General features: G+C 36.6%; 2 protein-coding genes across 2 annotated transcripts in view; one reads left to right on the top strand and one right to left on the bottom strand.

Annotated features, from left to right (window-relative positions):
- LOC128203528 (DNA-directed RNA polymerase, mitochondrial-like) overlaps positions 1 to 13,774 on the bottom strand; it is a 44,005-nt gene extending 30,231 nt beyond the window's left edge. The window contains exons 1-9 of the mRNA XM_052904974.1: positions 13,636 to 13,774; positions 11,042 to 11,179; positions 8,264 to 8,856; positions 6,719 to 6,961; positions 6,234 to 6,371; positions 5,313 to 5,420; positions 3,513 to 3,674; positions 2,104 to 2,172; positions 591 to 698 (exon numbers count right to left, since the gene is read on the bottom strand). Coding sequence (XP_052760934.1) covers positions 591 to 698; positions 2,104 to 2,172; positions 3,513 to 3,674; positions 5,313 to 5,420; positions 6,234 to 6,371; positions 6,719 to 6,961; positions 8,264 to 8,856; positions 11,042 to 11,179; positions 13,636 to 13,729 — 1,653 coding nt within the window. The 5' untranslated portion in view covers positions 13,730 to 13,774. The remainder of the gene's footprint in view (positions 1 to 590; positions 699 to 2,103; positions 2,173 to 3,512; positions 3,675 to 5,312; positions 5,421 to 6,233; positions 6,372 to 6,718; positions 6,962 to 8,263; positions 8,857 to 11,041; positions 11,180 to 13,635) is intronic.
- A 212-nt stretch (positions 13,775 to 13,986) lies between these two features.
- LOC128246429 (E3 ubiquitin-protein ligase TRAIP-like) overlaps positions 13,987 to 22,277 on the top strand; it is a 30,587-nt gene continuing 22,296 nt past the window's right edge. The window contains exons 1-3 of the mRNA XM_052964622.1: positions 13,987 to 14,067; positions 15,449 to 15,555; positions 18,234 to 18,355. Coding sequence (XP_052820582.1) covers positions 15,502 to 15,555; positions 18,234 to 18,355 — 176 coding nt within the window. The 5' untranslated portion in view covers positions 13,987 to 14,067; positions 15,449 to 15,501. The remainder of the gene's footprint in view (positions 14,068 to 15,448; positions 15,556 to 18,233; positions 18,356 to 22,277) is intronic.

Raw genomic sequence — 22,277 nt, 5'->3', positions numbered from 1 at the left:
GTGGAAAAATGGTGTTCAGGTATTGGAAATAGGGCCGATCTTCAGCAACAAATTGGTAAGAAAAAAAACCTTCCACCAATGGACTCATTTTGGCTGAAACTGTTTTATATATTATTATTCACCCCCCCCCCCCCATCCCCCCAAAAAATTAGTTAGAAATTGAGCAGTTTATTCAACTTCAGGCCAACATGATTGTTATTCGAAATTATTCGAAATTGGTCAGTTTGTTTTCGCAATATTATCATACAAACAGGTTGAAAACAACTATACTTGAGCCTCTACATTATATGCTCTGTGCTTAGTTTATACTTATTTCTTTTAGCTCGTTTGTGACGAAAGCTTATAGCTTATAGAATCACTCTAGAGTCCGTTTCCAGGGTAGAAACCAGTAATGATGTCCATTTTGAGAGGCCATGAGAAAGTACCCCTGATGGGGATCGAACCCAAAACCTCTCTATACCACTAGACCACTCTCACCCACTGCTCTGTAGCACCACCCAACATAACCTTGTAATACGAACAGTTTCTAACACACATGTATATGACAGATAAAACACAAAAAAGTGACGAACACAAGAACATTCATTCACCTCTGATGCAGAAAGCGAGGTGTTTAAACCATCCAACAACGGGCCCTCATATTCCTCATGAAATGTTGGGAGATTTGGCTCATAGTCTGGCATCACAGCTTTGAGCATCTGTCGTACAAAAAAGGTAACATTGCATTACATATAAAAGATGAGGTGAATTTATTTTTTTTATTATCAAGCATCAAACTTTAACAGAGGGCCTTCATATTTTTCATGAAGCAGAAGCAGATCGGTCTCAGCCTTACAGCCTGGTATATAGATTGATGTTCCGATTATCGATTATAATTGAAAATTGAATGGTGTGGCCTGAGATTGGCAACAAGCGATCATATTTGGTCATAATCGATCAGCGATTTAACCAGTGCGATGTTTTTTTCTTTTCCTCTCATTATTTGCGTTCAGTTCATCATCGTCAATTTTCTCTAAACTCAATCATACATTCAGAAGTGATCTGTTGTTATTGTTAACAATATGGCGGAAAGCAAAAACAACACTAAATAAATTTAAACATAGACACAATTAAGGATTTAACCAAACAATATCTGCTAAGTTGCATGAAATTTGGTTCAAATTTACAAAAAAATAAATCCCTTATTATATATGATAAGTTATATCTAAGATTTTGTGAGACCATCAGGCCCTGATATACAGAATTGGATGCCGGTAACAAAATGTTGAGAAAACATGTCTTTGACATACATGTCTTAAATCCAGACCAAGACTTTTAACATGTTCTCTATCACCATAGGATCACAGTCATTTAAAATGTAGGTCAATATAAAATATAGGTCGATATAAGTACAAAGTATAGAAAGGCTGTGTCGGTTCCATAAGAATAGTGATTAGAAAGGGCAAAACTTCCCACGTCACTAGTGCTACTGCCTTATTAGCTGTTATATAACATAGTTATAATTGTGACCGGCCTACAAGGTATCATATAGCATTGTTATAATTACACACTGTCTTATAACTGGTCTATTAGGATAAATATTGTGAGCAGTCGGTGACTATGTCATGTATATACATAAGAGGGCCATTAAATCACAGACACTGTACATAAAAAAAATTAATAGAGGTTATAATTATATCTAAATGTTTCACAGAGGCTTGCAAGAATCTTTTCTCTTAATTTGCAAAATCTCATATAGGTACGAGGTTTTTTTTGCTTGATGTAGTTAAATCTTAAAACAAGGGAGGTCGAGCAGAACAGCGCAAACCCAATGACGTAAAAAGACCCTGTTTTCATTTGTTCAAAAATACCATTATTCAGCTTTGCAATTAACATGGTTAATTTCTATATTTAAAAAAAAATAACAGTCAGTCGATTTTCATTAAAAAAAATAAAAAATGCTGTAAATGAAGTATCATATCTTGCAACAGGTTTTCGATGATTGATTTAAATATCTTGCTAAGATTTATTTGTTGTGGTCAACCATGAGCTAACAACAACAATAACACCACAGCAATAACAATACCTCGAGTTTTCTTCTTCGAAAAACAAGAATGTTCTTACCTGGTATACTGCATGCCTTTCGTTCTGAACAAACTCACATTGGTTGAAAATGTCCTTGACATCAAGACCCTAATAGTGGAAAAAAGAGAATCTAATATTTTAAACTGATTTATTTTACACTGATTGTGAAACAAGTGATTACTAAATTATATTTGTTATAGCAATTTTAATCCCTTTTGTTGGCATGATTGTATCTGAGAGTTCAGTTGTCGCGTTAGCGCAGTGGTTAGTGTACTTGCTTCTTACCAAGGCGACCCGAGTTCGATTCCTGGCCTGGGCGCATGTGAGTTTGGTTTGTGGTCACCAAGCCAGACAAGTGGGTTTCCTCCGGGTACTCCGGTTTCCCCCACAACACAAGACCACACACTCAACATCGTGCCAACAAGAGTGATTAATGTAAGTTACAATAGCTTGTTTCGCAATCGTTGTAAAAATAAATAGGTTTAAACAGTCAAGGCCCAATGATGAAAGGGAAACAGCAGAAGTACAAGAAGACCGACTTGTCTTGATTGCTAGTTATTTGGATATCCACATTATTAACTATAAACATAAAATTGTAAATCGGCATTAATATTTAAATAAAACAAGCAAATTCGTTTGTTGATATCACACGCCAGATTAGGCAAAGTACATGGAATGAAAATAAATAGTTGGTGAAGTAATCCTATCAAAACAAGTAACACGGCTGCTGATAATTTGATTTTTTTTGGGGAAAAAATGTCATTTATAGCGAGGCATTTTTTTAAGTTTCCCCTAAATTTGAATGAACCATTCATTTCAAAGGTATGAGTCTGGACAGCAAAAAAAGTGCAAGTGATACGTAAGAATAATCTAAGAGTTCATCAAGGAAAGCATTTTGATTAAGTTTCATTAATATTGGACCAAATAAAATGTCTCTAGCGTGATCCAAAGATTTGAGCTAGTGGCCTAGTTTTCGACCCCATATGACCCACTTTTACAAGCACTCAACATTTCATCTCGGGGAACAATCTGACAAAGTTTGAACATTATCTGACCAATCACTACCAAGAAATGTTTCTGGACAAAAGAAAAAGGGTCAGACAGACAGAATGAAGGATGGACAACCCCAAACTGAAGGTTAAGCTGCGAAGTGGAAAGTAAGAAAATTCCAACACTGTAAACAATCTGCCAACTAAGGCCTAAAAAAAATAATTGTTTGGTTAGGATTACATCCTTTTCAAAAATAGGTACAGATATTTTCTTTTGGATAATGGTGTAAAAGTTATCTTCTATATAAGCATTTAAGTTTTCAACTACAAAGTGAAAAGCAATAAAAAAAAAGTTAATTTTTTCATTTTGTTTTCAAACTGACAATATATACGGTAGGGTCGGCACTTATTCTGAGGTAGGGTGGAACCCGAGCCAAATGCATTTTTTTTAGGCCTAACCTGCATGATCATGCTCTTGATGATAAAAGATGCCATTAGGATGCCGTGTTCCGATGTATCTTTGATTCCAGCCAGACACAACATGTATGTCTCCATAGTTGGCTGTAACCCATCTTCCTTTAGTAAGCCATACAATCTCTGAAGCTCACTAAATTTCGCACCCTGAAATGTGTAGTTGTTGTGTGAATCCATTTATACTAGCAGATAAAGTAACTGCATATTAATTTGTTTAAACTGATCTCAACATGTTCAGCGATCTTATACAGTATGTAATAATAGACTAGTTAAGGAAAAGTTATAAAGCTGGCATTTTGCTTTCACAATATCATTAAATTTGTAAAATAATAAAATGACAATAAATGTAAGATTTTTTTTCTCTATATTTTGGTTCAATTAGTAGGGGTGATTTAATACATAATAATAAAAAAGTTAAGAAAAAGTTATAAAGCTGGCATTTTGCTATTACAAATATCATAAAATTTGAATAATAATAAAATGACAATAAAGTTTATATTAAAGATATTTTGGTCGCTATTTTTTAGTTTAAAGTTTTGGCATCTAATTAGTAGGGGAAATTTACCGTATTATATCATGTATAGGACGCTAGCATAGATAGGACGCAGGCAAAAAAATAGTTGAGAAAACGGGTAAAACCCCTTAATATATAAGATAGGACGCAGCGGAAAAATGTTAAAATCGGAGCCGAAAAATTGAGGTTGGTAAAGTATTTATAACATATATTGAAGTAAAAAACAAACAAAAAATTGTATATTAGGCATATTTCGATAACTGTCTTGTGTATTTCGATAATTATCGTCGTATTTTGGTAATTTAGCGTACATAACAAAGATATATGTCTTGACATTTTGAGAACATTCACGCATATTATAAGACTTGTACAAATGCCGTAATAGTCCCGACTGAGAGTCAACCGTTGCAACCGTTGCAATAGTCCCGACATGCCTTCTGAATGACAGTCAACCGTTGCAATCGCAACAAAACTGTATTGTCAAAACTGAGGATTGTTTTGATAAGGCTTGTTGCTGCGCGGATTAAAGCATGTAGGCATAATTAATGCGTGTCGGTAATTAGTCTTGCCAGCGGAAGGCACGTCAGGTAAAGTGCGAACAAACAACCATTTTTCTAATGACAGACAGCGGGTGTTTTTCACACCTTCGCACATTTGAAAAGATTTGATATTGACAATTATGCTACTTTGCGTTATGCACATTCCTTTATTATTTTTTTAAAACAGTAACATGCAACAAAATGTTTTGTATAATATCGAAACATTAAAATCATGAACAACGATTAATTGATATAAACCTCCTTTCCCGATTTTCCGTTGCCGTTATAACTCAATCCAGTTAAAATGCTGACTCACATCGAGTTTTTGTGAGTAGCGTCCCTTTTATAAAAAAGTAAACACTCGTATTTTTTTTTCAATTTATTGAGAAATAAATCATTTTAAAGTAAACATTCAATATATTTCTGCGTGTGTTAACTTGCGTGATTTTACCTATGTCAGTTGTTCTCTTCGGTGACGCAGTACAGATACTTACTATTACCGCGTTCTTCCCCGGTCCAATATTTTCGACCCAATATTTTCGACCCGAAATGGACTTGGAAAAAACAGATGCAATTCTAATAGCATAGAAAGGACACAGGCACTTTTTAAGACGAGAATTGGGGGTAAAAAAGTGCGTCCTATGCATGATATAATACGGTATGCTATTTGTTTCAAGTTTTATTACAGAAAGTGAATGTATTAACCTCATGTTAGAAAGCGACTTCACTGACCTCATGTAAAAGTCCTCGTAACAAGCAGTTGTATATTCTCACATCTTCAATTGTGATGCCTTCAGCGGTCCTTCTGTGTAATTCAGTCAACTCTAGAGCAGTTCTTGTCTGAAATATGGGGTAACGTGTTACAACAAAATATGAAAACAATATGCTTAGGTCATTCATTCAAGGCGTTTTGTGTTAAACCATAGGTGGCAATATCTGCCAGGATAGTGAAAATTTCACATTGTCTGTAATAGAAACCAAGAGTTCTCAATCAGAACTCGGCCCAATATCAAATACTTAAGTCAAACCTTAATCTCACTCCCAACTTATTTCACCACATGGCTTCAAAAGTAATTCAAAATAACATATATGTAACACATTTTAAAAGCGCATTCTATCATATAATATGTTGATTTACCCCTTTGATCAAGATTCTGAGGGAATACTTAGGGAATACTTTTCTACAGCCAAAAAGTAGTACAATTCCTTGTTTATCAACAATTTCCCAAGTATATTTCTTGCTCTGACTGGCAGTGATTTTTTTTGGTGCAATTTACTGCCTTCTCATGGCTGTTTCCCCTCACGAAAAACTGTCCATTTTCCCAAAATTTTATAAATTTTTCCCAAATTGTTAATTGCAGATTACATTAATGAATAAAAGCAATGATTTTCTTGAAATATAAACAAAATCTTGACAAGACTTACTCCTTCACAGTATGCATAAAAAAGTTAAAAACATGCATATTTGCCAAAGTATTAGCTGTTTTGGCCTGATTTTGTATTTTTCCCAAAGTCGTCTTTTTTTTCCCAATTTGCAAGGCGCAGGCGGTAAAATAATTCCAAAATAAATCACTGTCTGGAATTAGTTTTCTTTAAAATATTGACAAAATAATGTAGGATCTTTTTTTACGGTAAAAACGAAATCCAACATACCAAACCACACGACGAGCAGGCATCTGCATAGTCAAGTAGACTGTCATTGTTAACCTCGCTTCGTACCGAGAGTGAGATGGCTGAACTGTTCGCTGTCTTCTTATTTAAGCGGTTAGTTTTCTCACGCTTTTTCTTGGCCTTAAAAAAGTTCAATTGTAAATCAGCAAGGATTTTTCAGCTGTTTATATAGCCATTATTTGGCAATGGAGTCATGTTAAAACATTGCAAATTTCGCCTGATTTAAGTGAATTTTTTGTTTAAATATGGCTTAGATATTATTAAATGTAAAGGATTTAGCTACAGAGGTAAGGTGCTGAGTGCTGCCTTTATGAAGTACCCTTAGCAGCCTGTTCCTTTTCTGAAGCACCCTGACCTTTTTAAAAATCTGGCTATATCAATAAATGGGATGCATCCATGTACCTTGTCCTAGAAAAACACATATCTATCACAAAGAAACACAAAAGCTTACAATACATGAAAAATACCTTCTTTGTAACAACCCCCTCCAACGAGTTCATCTCCAAATCTACTGGCAGGATGAGCCCTTCCATCGAAGTCAAATCCCCGTAGGGTTCTGGTGTTTCTTCTTCATAGAATACGTCAAGTTTCCGCTCATAATCCAACCATTCTTCCTCGGACCATTTCGGTTTCCCCAAGCTACTTTTGTAGTGATGGCGAAGCTGCTTCAATACCTCCCATTCTTCGTCAGGCAGCAAATCATTTGAAACCTAAAGCATCAAATAAATATGAACAAAAAGTTATTAAGGCCTTAAAGCTGCACTCTCACAAATTGAACGTATCGACAACTTTTTTATTGTTTGTCTAGGAATGAGCCAATTTTTTCAAAAATCCATGGAAACCAGTGATATTAGGCTGCTTCGAAAAAAATGGATCGCAGATTTTTATATTTAAGTTCAAAAATTAATTATTTATGCACTTTTCTTAAACCATTATTTAAGCCATAAAACATTAACTTTCGTAGCAATCGTTTTTTCATTGGTTTGCAGATATTTAAGCAAGAATTTGCTCTTTCCAAGACAAAAAATGTTGTAAAAAGGTTAATCTGTGTCGGAGATTGCAGCTTTAAAAAAAAAGATTTGTTTCCGGTTACTGGACTAACCCTATCTATTTGCAAACGACTCATTTTTTAATTGCCATATTTTTTTGTCTATTCATTAAAAGAACAAACCATTGGGGAAAATATTTGATTGGACCGTTACAAGCTGGAAGTATTTCACCAATTCTGCAGCAATGTTTACTAGCAGATGAGGACCAAGAAACAACTCATGTTTAACTCATTAGATAAAAAATATTAGCCTTTATAAATGTTTTATTTCTAATTAATAGCTACCTGGCCACAAATTTCACAGTAACTAATACAGTTCAAAATTATAGCTGATAGTTTTATCTCTACTTAAATTCTTTTTTTTTTATCCTTAAGTCAAATGAGTTAATACACAATAATGCATTAAAATTAATAAAATAATTTGGCTTCAACATCTACTCAAAAATGTGAGCCTTTAACCTCAGTGTCTGCTTCAGTTTCTTCTGACTCAACCAAAGATTTCTTCCGAAGAACATTTAACTACATTTTATTTACATGGAAAATAAATCAAGCAAAATAATTTACTGTAAATTTCTGTGTATAAAACCCACTTTTTCCCCACAAAATTCCTAAGAAAAAATGAAAGCTTCTTATCCATGGTATTAGACTTCTGACAATATTTTTTAAAGTCAATTACAGGCCGAATTGAAACTGTTTACTTAAATTTCAATGGGACGTAACTCACATAGCCTCAAATTAGTTATATTCGCAATGGTAAATGGGGATATGCCATGAGTTAAAAAAACGTTGGTGATACCGGTATTAATTTATTTATTTTTTGTACCATTAGAACTTATGTAAAATAATACTGTATTAATTTGATAATAAATTACATTTTATACTATATATTTTTTGCCTGCTTCCTATCTATGGGTGTATCCTATACACAGACATTTACGGTAATAAATACCTTAACAATATTTACCTCAGTAGCTGCTTCAGTTTCTTCAGGCTCAATCCCAGATTTACCAGAAAGAAAATCAAACAGAATATCCCCTTCAGTCTGTGCACTGGTTCTATCAAAAGCAAAGCTTTGCTTCGCATCTCGATTAATCCTCTTACTCGGCAGAAACAGCTCAGAGAGACCTTTCCCCTGTTTATGGATCACTCCTAAATACTTGACAGTCTCATCATTGTCTCTCTGTTTATGGTTTGGGCTTTTCCTTGTATAATATTCATCTAAGGCTTTTTTTAGCTTGGTCTTTTTCGCCAAGTATTTTAGCCTTTTCTTTTGTCGTTTTTCCAACGCTTCTGCCGATAGTTCTGTTGATTTTGACACTGCTCCCTTGAACTTGTCTTGAAATTTACTTTTATTTGTTTCAGAACTTTTCCAGCTGTTCTGTCGGTGATCACTTAGTCTGTGATCACTTTTGTTCCGACTTGGTTGTGTTTTTTCAGTCTTTTGTTCATGGCTTATTTTATCACAGTCGATCGATGATTTATCCTTATTCCTTTTAAATGTTTCTGTTTTTCTAGTTTGTCCTTTATCGGATAACTGATTAACCCTGGCTGTCAATGCTGTGAAAAACAAAAGGCAGGTGTTTTCATTATAGTAACTCTAATTTTTTGTAAATACACATTTTTATGGCAAAATAAGGTGTGGAAAATCATTACGAATGTCAAAACTTAATAATACTGACAGCTGGAATCTTAAAGATGGACTCTTACTCACAACTAAGATTTACCACAATTATTACAATTGTTTAAATATATATACCAAAAAATGAGTAAATGTAAAAAAGAATGGTTCTTATGAAGGATAGATACCAAGTTTAATTTAAAAGAAAGGTGCAGAAAAAACGTTATTTCTACCTCATGAGACGATAGTATATCACAGTAATCTTTTAGCACTCACCAATCATATAATATACAGACATTATTTGTGATAATAATGTGAACAAACTGCCATAACAATGATATCATTTTATGAATTGGTAAAAAGTTCCCTTATGATTTCGTATGTTCATTAATATTTAAAAATATGACCAAACAAGAGCTGTCACAGTATGTGACGAATGCCCCGTATGTGACATTGACCTATGAACAAGGTCAGTACATGAAAAGTTAAAGATCAAACAAATACATATGGGGAGTTATTTTAAATTGCCTCTGAACATAAGAAAATACCACCCATACTTGACAACCTACATTCTTATGTCCTTATATTCAGCATTCCATGTGAATAAACACTAAGTGTATCTTTCACCTTAGAGGTAGGGACATGGATCTTGCACGTGACACGTTGTCTTGGTATGTCAAACACATGTGGCAAGTTCTTTTAAAATCTGTCCATGAAAAAAAAGTTACAGCCCGGACATAACAACCAATACTCTGTATCCTTATATGCAGCACTCCATTGTGAATAAACACCTAAGTGTGACCTTGACCTTAGAGGTAGGGCACGGTTCTTGCACGCGACACATCGTCTTGGTATGTCAAACACATGTGGCAAGTTATTTTAAATTCTGTCCATACAAGGGAAAGTTACAGCCCGGACACGACAACCTATACTCTATGTCCTTATATGCAGGATTCCATTGTGAATAAACACTAAGTGTGACCTTGACCTAAGAGGTAGGGACACGGGTCTTGCACCCGACACGTCGTCTTGGTATGTCAAACAAATGTGGCAAGTTATTTTATTATCTGTCTATACAAGGTAAAGTTACAGCCCAGACACGACAACCTATACTCTATGTCCTTATATGCAGCAATCCATTGTGAATAAACACTAAGTGTGACCTTGACCTAAGAAATAGGGACACGGGTCTTGCACGTGACACGTTGTCTTGGTATGCCGAACACATGTGGCAAGTTATTTTAAAATCTGTCCATACAAGGGAAAGTTACAGCCCTGATGCGATAATCTATACTCTGTGTCATTATATGCAGCATTCCAATGTGATTAACACGTAAGTGTGACCTTGACCTAAGAGGTCGGGACATGAGTCTTGAATGCGACACATCGTCTTGGTATGTCGAACACATGTGGCAAGTTATTTTAAAATCTGTCCATACAAGGGAAAGTTACCCACCGGACACGCAACCTATACTCTATGTCCTTATATGCAGCATTCCATTGTGAATAAACACCTAAGTGTGACCTTGACCGTAGAGGTAGGGACACGGTTCTTGCACGGGACACGTCGTCTTGGTATGCCGAACACATTGGCAAGTTATTTTAAATTCTGTCCATACAAGGGAAAGTTACAGCCCGGACACGCAACCTATACTCTATGTCCTTATATGCAGCATTCCATTGTGAATAAACACCTAAGTGTGACCTTGACCTAGGAGGTAGGGACACGGTTCTTGCACGCGACATGTCGTCTTGGTATGCCGAACACATGTGGCATGTTATTTTAAAATCTGTCCATACAAGGGAAAGTTACAGCCCGGACACGAGTTATTGAGCCGGACACACAGACGGACGGAAGGACGCACAGACGGACGGACGGTGCGATTTTAATATGCCCACCTTTGGGGGCATAAAAAAAACACTACTGAAAACTGTAATGTTTTGAAGGCTTCAATTTCTGAAATGGTTTTGCTTTCTTTTCTGATAAACAAACAATATAACTCAACTTCAATTAGATTTTTTTTTTAAAAATATGTGAGAGTCCAAAAACAAGACAAAAAAGTTGTGACATCCAAACCATGACATTACAGATTTTTTTCAAAAAAATGTTTTACAAAAACTTACTATTGTATAGCTGGAAATGTGAGGTATTAATCCTGTCCTCTGGGCAACTCTTCTGTTCATGTCTTTTCTTGGCACGAGGTGTAAATATATATGGCTGCTCTTCAAGTGCTTTACTATTACTGGAATTTCTGATTTGACCTGCAATAAATAGAATATATTTTTAAAATTAAGTTAAAAAAAAAAAAAATAAAAAAAAAATATGACCATCTTTTCGATGAATATTCACACTTTGGATTACCTTTTTTTTATTGTCAATGGCTACTGAACAAAATCAAGGCATGCCATTCTTCATCATTGGGTTATTTGGTTGACTGGGCTATTGTGTATATAATATTTATATGATGTAATTTTTCATCCTAAATTCTGTTTCACTGTCTTCTGCACAGCCACTGCATGCATGAGATGCTTTAATCTTCAGCATTTTATTAAACCACAGCCTGCAAAGCTAGTCCAGGAATTTGATAAAAAAAATTGACGGAAGAAAAGTGAGACAAATGATGAAATGCAAAGTAAGGGAGGAAAAACCGCCGCGACAATACCACCACAAAGAAAAATTTGTAGCCATACATGATGTTTCAGTTGAACCAGGGAAAATGGTTTGTGTCGGGGATAACAACAGAAAAATGTTAATCAGCTATTGAGCGGACATACACGCCTCAAAGATCACTGGGCCAAAGTCACTCCCGAACATACAGACAACGACTGTGACACATGTAAAATACCAGAAAGATCAGATCAATACATTTTCCATTACTCAAAGTACTCAGACACCAGAACAAACTACAACAGCACACGGAAGAAATTCTCCATAGGCACGTTGTTTTGTGCTCAGTCGTCACAAAAGGAGTACTGGCAGGGTAAGTGCATGACATTTCTACTGGAGCCAAGCAAGAAATGGTGACTTCATTGTGTGACTTCCTGCACGATACAAACACTGTAATTAAGGCCTTCAAGAACAAAATAAGAATAACAACAATTAAACTTATTGGAAACTTTCCATTTTTCTACAAAAAGTGAACAGAGTTTAAATACACGGACAATTATAGCACCGAGACGATAAAGACGAATGAAGTCGACAACACATCAAGATCATAGGCGACAACAAAGCCATAATTCGATATGCCACCACCATCACCATTGCATTGCAAGTACATTGGTCTTTCTAGGACACGCGAAAAGGTTAACTTCGAACAATTCACTATGGATAAAGAAACCCAGACAGCAAACATAGCACACACACTTGATGCTACATCTGGAGGAGACATCCTGTTGTTTACGGACGGCTCTTCACTGGGTAACCCAGGCCCTACCGGGGCGGGTGCTGCCATCTATCTTGAATGCTACAAGACAAATCCAGTTTTGTTGAAAAAGGGCGTGTCAAAACATGGTAATAACTTTTTTGGCAAAATGGCAGGTATAGAACTTTCACTGGACTTCCTAACAGCTACAACACCACAAAGCAATAACATTCAAATATTCACAGACTGCCAGGGAGCAATATTAACAGCATTTTCAAGAGAGATTCCCAAGAATAAAATTGAAACCGTTTTTAACATAAAAACATCTGTAACAAGTTTAGAGGACAATGATAATACAATCCACATGCACTGGATACCTGGCCATAAAAACATAGAGGGAAATGAGCTGGCTGACGAGCAGGCAAAAGAAGGGGCTAAGAAGGCAGCAGAATTTGATGAAGCAGAATTCAATGATGAAAAGAAAGATGTCAGTGAAGTCATGCAAATGATGAAAAGAAAAGCCATCAATGAAAAATGGTTAGCACAATACCGTAACTCTGAGAGGTCTTCAGCCATACATGACATCTTTGTCACACCCTGGGTAAGAAACTGCGTTGGTGAAAAGAAAAGAAAAAGTTTCAGCCAAATCAACCAACTCCTTAGCGGTCACACCAGGCTAAAAGATCACTGGTCAAAACAGACACTAGACCAAACAGACAACTGTTGCAGTTTCTGCCAAGTTCCTGAAACCGTAGACCACTTTTTATTCTACTGTAAAAAGTACGATGAAGCTAGAAGAGGACTGGAAGAAAGAACATTGCAAATACTATACAGACATTGCATACCCAATGCAGCAATTACGTTGGGTTTACTAGCGGGTGAAATAGAAGAAATAATGAAAAGTGCGAAAGAAGAACTGATGGATTCATTAAGCTTATATCTGTCGGAAACAAAAAGGCTATAATTATTTCATTTAATCACTTTTTTTTTCTTTTTAAAAAACACAAAACTTTCCAAAATTCGAATGGTCAAAAAAGTAACAAGAGTACAAGTACATAGAATAAGGCACATAGATGATATCGGCAAAAATATTTTATAAAGTACATCGAGTCCATAGGCGACGACGACGCCATAATTCGAACAACAACAACAACAAACCACCAACAACCACCCACCATCACCGTATTTTAAATAATCTTATAACTTATCAAATACGCTAAAAAAACATAATTGGTGAAAGTAAAACAGAATGCATATAACTTTTTGCACATGTAATGTCTTAACAAGAAGCATATTCGGATACTATTTTTCGGATATAGGAAGGAAACTACGAACATATAAATGAAAACAATATACCTGATCGAAGCAGCATACAGGATCGGCAAGTTGAAACATTTTCAAACAATAATGCATTAAATAAATGGGATGACAAACGCAGAATCTGTGACATCTTATTTTAGACAGTTGACCATGCCTTTTTTGTGACCTTCTTAGTGATCACGTTTTAAGGATTTCTTAAACGAAAAATGACAAATAGAATTCTAATATTAAATGCATCATAAATCACAAAGAATTAAGTTGTACACTATTTCTTAAAATTCATTTTAAAATGTTCACTGAATTCACAAGTTAAGTATGTGCCATTCAAATAAAAAATATATGTTATACATTTTTAAAATATTTTCGCCTGTAACACTTCGTCCCACTCGCGGGAATGTCAATCACTTCGAACAGTCCCGCAAAAAGAAGTTTTTCCAGACTCCCCGTAAATTCTACGTTATTCAAACGGTTTGTTTCATAAAATATTATAACTCACAATCAATTCTTGAACTATCGTTTCGCAACATGTCTACATTTGCCTTTAAAGATTACATATCATTTTGATGTAAATATTAAAATCTTATTTGGGACAGTGAGGTTACATTCAACCATAAATTTATAAAATTGATACATAATTTTACTGGTGCTAAGGTACACAATTACAGTCGCGTCAAGACTTGGGCTTCAATAAATCTGTCACCACCCCAACATTTCTGCTTATAAAGAAACATGGCGAGTTCAATTTTCATGACTTAAAAAAACCTTTTAAAGGGACTAATGTGTGTGGGTTAGAACTAGTCCATATAAACAGTCGCTTCAGAGTCTTTGATGATTTTTGATTTGGTGACTCTAGGGAACAAAATGAATATCCAAATGTTATAAAAGTTTCCGGGGAATAGCGGGGACTTTGACTTTCACTCCAGCCAACCCCATCTAAAATCCCCGTTCTGCGGTGACGAAAAGATGGTAAAATACCCTCCAAATGCCTCCGCACCCCAGGGACCCAAGGTAAGGCCCATTCCCCGCTAAATTTAAAGCGAATACAAAACCAACGCATTCACCCGGCACTGCGGGGTCATCTGATAGGTAAAAACATGGCCCATTTCCCGGCTATCCCCAGTTTACTCCCGGACCTGGGGGGGACGGTGGTAACAACTGACTGGTGCATTAGTAGTTCATTTGGTTAGAGTGCTGTGCTAGTGTTCTGGCAGTCGTGGGTTTGAACCCCACACTGGGCACCCTTTTCCTCCCAGGTTTACCACACTGGTGTCAGCAGTAAACAGCAGGAGTGCCTCTGTCTGCCTGAAAAGGTTAATGGGGGGAGGAGTGTAGTGTGTGTGGGTTAGAACCAGCCTCCTCGATAGCTCAGTTGGTTAGAGCGCTGTGCTTTTTATATGGGCGAGCGTTTGGGCTTTGGCATCCAGTATGTTGTCTGGTCACTATCTTTATATCCCTTAGTCCAATCAGGTGAGCAATAGAGGGGCAGCTTGGCCCTCTTGTTTTATTTACAATTTGAACAATAACCAATCAACGCCTAGCGGATACTTGCAAATTTGTGATTTTCTGCCTCATACTTACAGTAAATATTTGTTAACAATAGAGCTGTTATTTAGACTATCAAAGATTAATTTATCCCTGTAACTAGTTATTTGTTCACAATTCATACAAAGAATGTTTTTTGATGGCTGTCTTTATAAAGCATGAGCGAGTTCCTTTAATATATTTTTTAACCAGATTTCCTTTAAGTGAAACCAGGGTGTTGGAATGACTAATACGTTATTTATTGTATGTGTGAAAATTTTCCCTTGGTTATGAATATCTCGAATAAATGAATTTGTTTCTTCTTCAGAACTGGGATAAACAAGCAGGGAATCAGTCGCCCGATGAACACAAAGGGTGGGCATGAAGGCACAGTGTATTATCTGCCAAGAACTCTTTGAAAATGACGATACACAGGTTAATTCTCTTTTCTTTATGGATTCTTCCTATAGGGTTGATTATAAACAAGCCAGTTTCTCAGATACAGAGTACAGACTCCCAATACACAAAAACACTCGAGTCACATTTTAATCTCAACTTATTTTACAACATAAAAGTATATATAGTATGATTTTGCATGTTTTTATTCTTTTTGAAACATATTTTCTCTAAGAATGTGTTGAGAAAAAAGATTTTATCAATATTAAAAACGAAATTAATTCTAGGGAAAAACTTATTCTTCAGTAATTGTTAAAAAGCAATGTATGTTCTCAAATACATTTTTGGCTGTAGAATATTTTTCATTGTAATCTGGACAGTTTTAACCAATATATTCTATAAAAGAATGCACATTTAAAAAGTGTAAAAAACATATATTTCACAGTGCCTGACTTAACCATGTTGTTATTGTTACACTGTCCAGGTGGTGTCAGCTCTGTGGTGTGGTCATACGTTTCACAGTGCCTGACTTAACCATGTTGTTATTGTTACACTGTCCAGGTGGTGTCAGCTCTGTGGTGTGGCCATACGTTCCACAGGGCCTGACTTAACCATGTTGTTATTGTTACACTGTCCAGGTGGTGTCAGCTCTGTGGTGTGGCCATACGTTCCACAGGGCCTGACTTAACCATGTTGTTATTGTTACACTGTCCAGGTGGTGTGAGCTCTGTGGTGTGGCCATACGTTCCACAGCGCCTGACTTAACCATGTTGTTATTGTTACACTGTCCAGGTGGTGTCAGCTCTGTGGTGTGGCCATACGTTCCACAGCGCCTGACTTAACCATGTTGTTATTGTTACACTGTCCAGGTGGTGTCAGCTCTGTGGTGTGGCCATACGTTCCACAGTGCCTGACTTAACCATGTTGTTATTGTTACACTGTCCAGGTGGTGTCTGCTCTGTGGTGTGGCCATACGTTGCACAGTGCCTGTCTTAACCATGTTGTTATTGTTACACTGTCCAGGTGGTGTCAGCTCTGTGGTGTGGCCATACGTTCCACAGTGCCTGACTCAACCATGTTGTTATTGTTACACTGTCCAGGTGGTGTCAGCTCTGTGGTGTGGCCATACGTTCCACAGGGCCTGACTCAACCATGTTGTTATTGTTATACTGTCCAGGTGGTGTCAGCTCTGTGGTGTGGCCATACGTTCCACAGTGCCTGACTTAACCATGTTGTTATTGTTACACTGTCCAGGTGGTGTCAGCTCTGTGGTGTGGCCATACGTTCCACAGTGCCTGACTTAACCATGTTGTTATTGTTACACTGTCCAGGTGGTGTCAGCTCTGTGGTGTGGCCATACGTTCCACAGTGCCTGACTTAACCATGTTGTTATTGTTATACTGTCCAGGTGGTGTCAGCTCTGTGGTGTGGCCATACGTTCCACAGTGCCTGACTCAACCATGTTGTTATTGTTACACTGTCCAGGTGGTGTCAGCTCTGTGGTGTGGCCATACGTTCCACAGGGCCTGACTCAACCATGTTGTTATTGTTATACTGTCCAGGTGGTGTCAGCTCTGTGGTGTGGCCATACATTCCACAGGGCCTGACTCAACCATGTTGTTATTGTTATACTGTCCAGGTGGTGTGAGCTCTGTGGTGTGGCCATACGTTCCACAGTGCCTGACTCAACCATGTTGTTATTGTTATACTGTCCAGGTGGTGTGAGCTCTGTGGTGTGGCCATACGTTCCACAGTGCCTGACTTAACCATGTTGTTATTGTTACACTGTCCAGGTGGTGTCAGCTCTGTGGTGTGGCCATACGTTCCACAGGGCCTGACTTAACCATGTTGTTATTGTTATACTGTCCAGGTGGTGTCAGCTCTGTGGTGTGGCCATACGTTCCACAGTGCCTGACTTAACCATGTTGTTATTGTTACACTGTCCAGGTGGTGTCAGCTCTGTGGTGTGGCCATACGTTCCACAGGGCCTGACTTAACCATGTTGTTATTGTTACACTGTCCAGGTGGTGTCAGCTCTGTGGTGTGGCCATACGTTCCACAGGGCCTGACTTAACCATGTTGTTATTGTTACACTGTCCAGGTGGTGTCAGCTCTGTGGTGTGGCCATACGTTCCACAGGGCCTGACTTAACCATGTTGTTATTGTTACACTGTCCAGGTGGTGTCAGCTCTGTGGTGTGGCCATACGTTCCACAGGGCCTGACTTAACCATGTTGTTATTGTTACACTGTCCAGGTGGTGTCAGCTCTGTGGTGTGGCCATACGTTCCACAGTGCCTGACTCAACCATGTTGTTATTGTTACACTGTCCAGGTGGTGTCAGCTCTGTGGTGTGGCCATACGTTCCACAGGGCCTGACTTAACCATGTTGTTATTGTTACACTGTCCAGGTGGTGTCAGCTCTGTGGTGTGGCCATACGTTCCACATGGCCTGACTTAACCATGTTGTTATTGTTATACTGTCCAGGTGGTGTCAGCTCTGTGGTGTGGCCATACGTTCCACAGGGCCTGACTCAACCATGTTGTTATTGTTACACTGTCCAGGTGGTGTGAGCTCTGTGGTGTGGCCATACGTTCCACAGTGCCTGACTCAACCATGTTGTTATTGTTACACTGTCCAGGTGGTGTCAGCTCTGTGGTGTGGCCATACGTTCCACAGGGCCTGACTTAACCATGTTGTTATTGTTACACTGTCCAGGTGGTGTCAGCTCTGTGGTGTGGCCATACGTTCCACAGCGCCTGTCTTAACCAATGGCTCGAGAATGGACGCACATGTCCCAGCTGCAGACTCCAAGTGGACCGGAAAAAGATTATTCAGAGGTAATACTACCAGAGATTTTAGCAAGATATAAAGATCCATGGATTATTTCATTTAAGGATTTTAATTGAAACTTTAATGATCTTAAAAATATAAATTTTGTATGGATATCACAAATGTTGAGCTTTTGTGATCATCTTATATCCTGTGTCGGTTGTAGGTCTTCAGCATTTTAAAACTTAAAGTAATTTCTTCTTGTCTGATATTGTTTGAAATCTCTGTTGGAACCACAAATCCCTGACCATTGATGTTTGATTTGTAGTCTCATATAGTGGCCTTTTACCAAGATATTTCAAATAATGTACTGGGGGTCAAAGTTGGCCCCACCATTATAGTTAAATTTTGATATATTTTTTTATCTGACGCCACATGACCCAGACCTTTGATATTTAGCCTTATGTATTGTTGTTTTTTTTTTCACCAAAATTGTCCAAATAATGACTTTGGGGTCAAAGCTGGTCCCATACAGGGTCTCAGGTTTTCTATATACTCATATATAGTACTTGTCTTCTCTGAAACCGCAAGTCGCAGACCCTTTTATCTGGTATGTAGCCTCATGTAGTGGTCCTTTTCCAAGATTGCTCAAAGGCCCTGAGTATAAACGATATGCAGTTTATTTTTAGAATCTCGGTAAAACCCATCACGTACCTATGACACAGCCTCATGTGCGGGTAACATTTCATACTGTTTACCTTCAACAGTTCAAAACATTGTAATGTTGTTTACTATTGGTAAAACAGTGGAAAATAGTGAATTACATTTATATATGGCATTGGGTAATAATAAAGATTGCTCTTTGCTTGGACATTTACATCTAAACCAGTTGGTACCCTGAAATGGAACATAAATGACTTTCGAAAAAACATCAAAAGGAATTTAAGCCCTTTTACCCTGCTTTGGGCATAAGTCATACTCAAACCCCTAGCTATTTTCAGGGTTGACAATTATCAGCTGTTTGGAACACCGGAACAAGGAATGTCAAAATGTAAAGAAGCCTCAAGAATAATCAGGATTTATGATAAATGGCTACGCCTGTCTGAGCATTTTAAAGGGGCTCACCAATGTTTTTGGACCAATTTTTTTTTCTTTATGTAAATGCATCAGAAAATACTAATATTGTAAATATTGTATTCTTTGATACTGCATTTTCAGAAAAAAATACAAATAAAGTATTAAAAAAACAAACTGGTTTTAGTAGGCAACGAACCTTTACAGATAGAATCAAGAAAAAATAAGAAATCTGATATTAAAATGCTCGCCCGCAAGGACTTTTACATAAGCTGAGGGATTATTTAACTATTAACCTTTTTAATAAAAGACAGTATTTGAGCATATAACATTTGTTGAAGGATTCCAGCTGTCAGTATCTTAGTTTTAACACTCCTAATGATTTACCACACTTTATTTTTACAAAACACAAGCCAGTCCCTATAAGCTGAATATAAAGCACCCAACTGTATCCCTTCTGCTTGAAAGTGACACTCGTATATAAAATCAATTCATACACATGTATAACAAAAATAATTTTTAAGTCTTAAACCATTAACTACTTAACTAAATAATGCATTTATGGAAACTAACAATTAATGATAACAAGATTGTCACAGGGTATTTAATAGCTGAACATGCACAAATATTAAATGATTGGTCAGTGCTAAAAGATTTACAGTGATCAACTATCGTCTCATAAGATAGAAATACAGTATTTTCTGCACCTTTTTTCAGATTTAACATGGTATTCTTCATAAGAACCAATGTTCGTGATATTTATTTATCCTCTTCGGTAAATTAAAACAATTTATTAATTGTGGTACATTTTATGTGGGAGTAAGAGTGCATCTTTAAAGCTGCACTCTCACAGATGGAACGTTTTGATGACTTTTTAACAAAAAATCTTGGAACGAGCCAATTTTTGCGAAAATCCATAGAAACCTGTTATATAAGACTGCTGACTAAAAATCAGATTGCAGATTTTCATATTTAAGTTCAAAAATTGATGTTTTGTGTTTTTCTTAAACCTTTAGTAACGGTTTAAGCCATAAAACATTAATTTTCAAATAGAAATATGAAAATCTATGATCTGATTTTTTGTCAGTAATCTTATAATATTTGTTTGCAGATATTTACGTAAAAATTTGCTCTTTAGGCCACACCAAATTGATATTTTGTTCCTCCGATTTACCGCTCCTATTTTTTTGAAAATGTAAAAAAAATATTTTAATTTTTTTGTGCGCCCGCACCTCCATTTTGATCGCCAAGCAGATTTTTTTCACGTAATAATTTATTAAAAGGCTAAAGAATAATCAAGTATAATTTTTCTACGCTAGTTTTCGTGTTTTTGTAAAGGGAAGTTACCGATGCATAGTGTTTTTATACTGTATATTGAGCATGGGTTTCAATAAATTCAATCAAAATGGCGGCTTCCGGTACAAACAATGTGTCTCGAAGTTTGGAAATTAAATCTTTTTTTGACAATAAATATGCTTTGAGCATGCTTGAAGTCATTGTTGATCGTCTCATGCACTAAAGGATCATAATTAAAAGCAATCATTATGCAATAAAGCATGTGTATCTAAGACTGGTAGCGATTATATTGCGTAATTAGTGACTCGTTTTGAATGGAAATCAGACAGGTCAACTTAACTGGAACATGAGTCATTGTTTGGTCCAAATTGATGTATCAAGCTCATTTTTGATCAAATTCTGACAAAACAACAGTTTTGAACAAATATCTTTTCCAAAAAAACGAAATAAACACTGGTCTGGATATACCTCAACATAAGTAAGCCTAAGTTTATCACCTTATATTTTGTTTTTATTTGCAGCATAATCTGGGATTGTAATGCACTTGTCAATTGTAACCACTGCCCCGCCCACCCCTCGCCCTTGTTCTAGGGGTATACCGGGGACAGCAGAGGCAATGGGCTGGTTTTATACCTTTCAGGTGGCCCCTCAGTGCCTAGTAAATGGGGTTTGTCTTCATATTGAAAATAGTCGGGAATGGGTCTCACATAGGTACGGGGTTGCGGGGTAATTTGGCAGGGATTTTACCAGCAGTGTGTCCCTGCAGGTCGGGTATTTTATCTGGGTTTTGAGAGACCGGAAGTCAAAGTCCCCGCTATTCCGGACTTGGGGGGGGGGCATATACAATTGGCTGGTGCATAAAAACATCTAAATAACCAAAAAAAGTACTCTGAAAAATACCCTTGTTCGTTTTGTTTTAATAGGCACATGTCATTGCATTTCCTGTGATAATAAAAACAAAATTTAGTCTATGTTATATGGAGTCTGATGTTTGATGATGCCTATGTAAGTGATCTTTTTTAAAATTCCCAAGTCAATCCTTAGTTACATGTATGTCTAAATACAGTTGCATATGATGTTAAAATGATTCAGGTAGATTTATGTCAGTCGTTTCAAACTTTTTACTAAAAGCAGGGTTATTTATTATTATGAATGATCGTCATATTAAAGTACGTTTTAATTATATAAGAAATTAGTTATCCATATAATGTTTGTACTAAACACGGATGAATAAATAGTATGTATTCCGACATTTTCCATATTACCGGTATGTCCATAAGAGATTCAGTTCAAAATGGCATTAAAATGTGTTTAAGGGCAATTAATTTGAACAATCTTTCTAATTTATATTGAATATAAAGAAAAATATATTTTTTGCTCTTCGCTCGCTCCGGTTTTTATGAAAACTGACAAAAAAAAATTATTTTTTTTTTCGCTCACTCGCTCTATTTTTTTTTGGCAAAAATCTGAGGAACTAAATATTAATTTAGTGTGGACTAGACAAAAAATAAAAAAGTTGTAAAAATGGTACATCTGTGAGGGTTCAGCTTTAAGCAATAAGTAATAAAAGAAAAGGCACAAGGTTGACAGTACAATTGTGGTGACTGTTTCTGTACAAAA

This window comes from Mya arenaria, chromosome 9 (genome assembly GCF_026914265.1).
Source record: "Mya arenaria isolate MELC-2E11 chromosome 9, ASM2691426v1".
NCBI lineage: Eukaryota > Metazoa > Mollusca > Bivalvia > Myida > Myidae > Mya > Mya arenaria.
The sequence above is the reverse complement of the archived record's forward strand: the minus strand, read 5'-3'. Positions and strand labels throughout refer to the sequence as shown.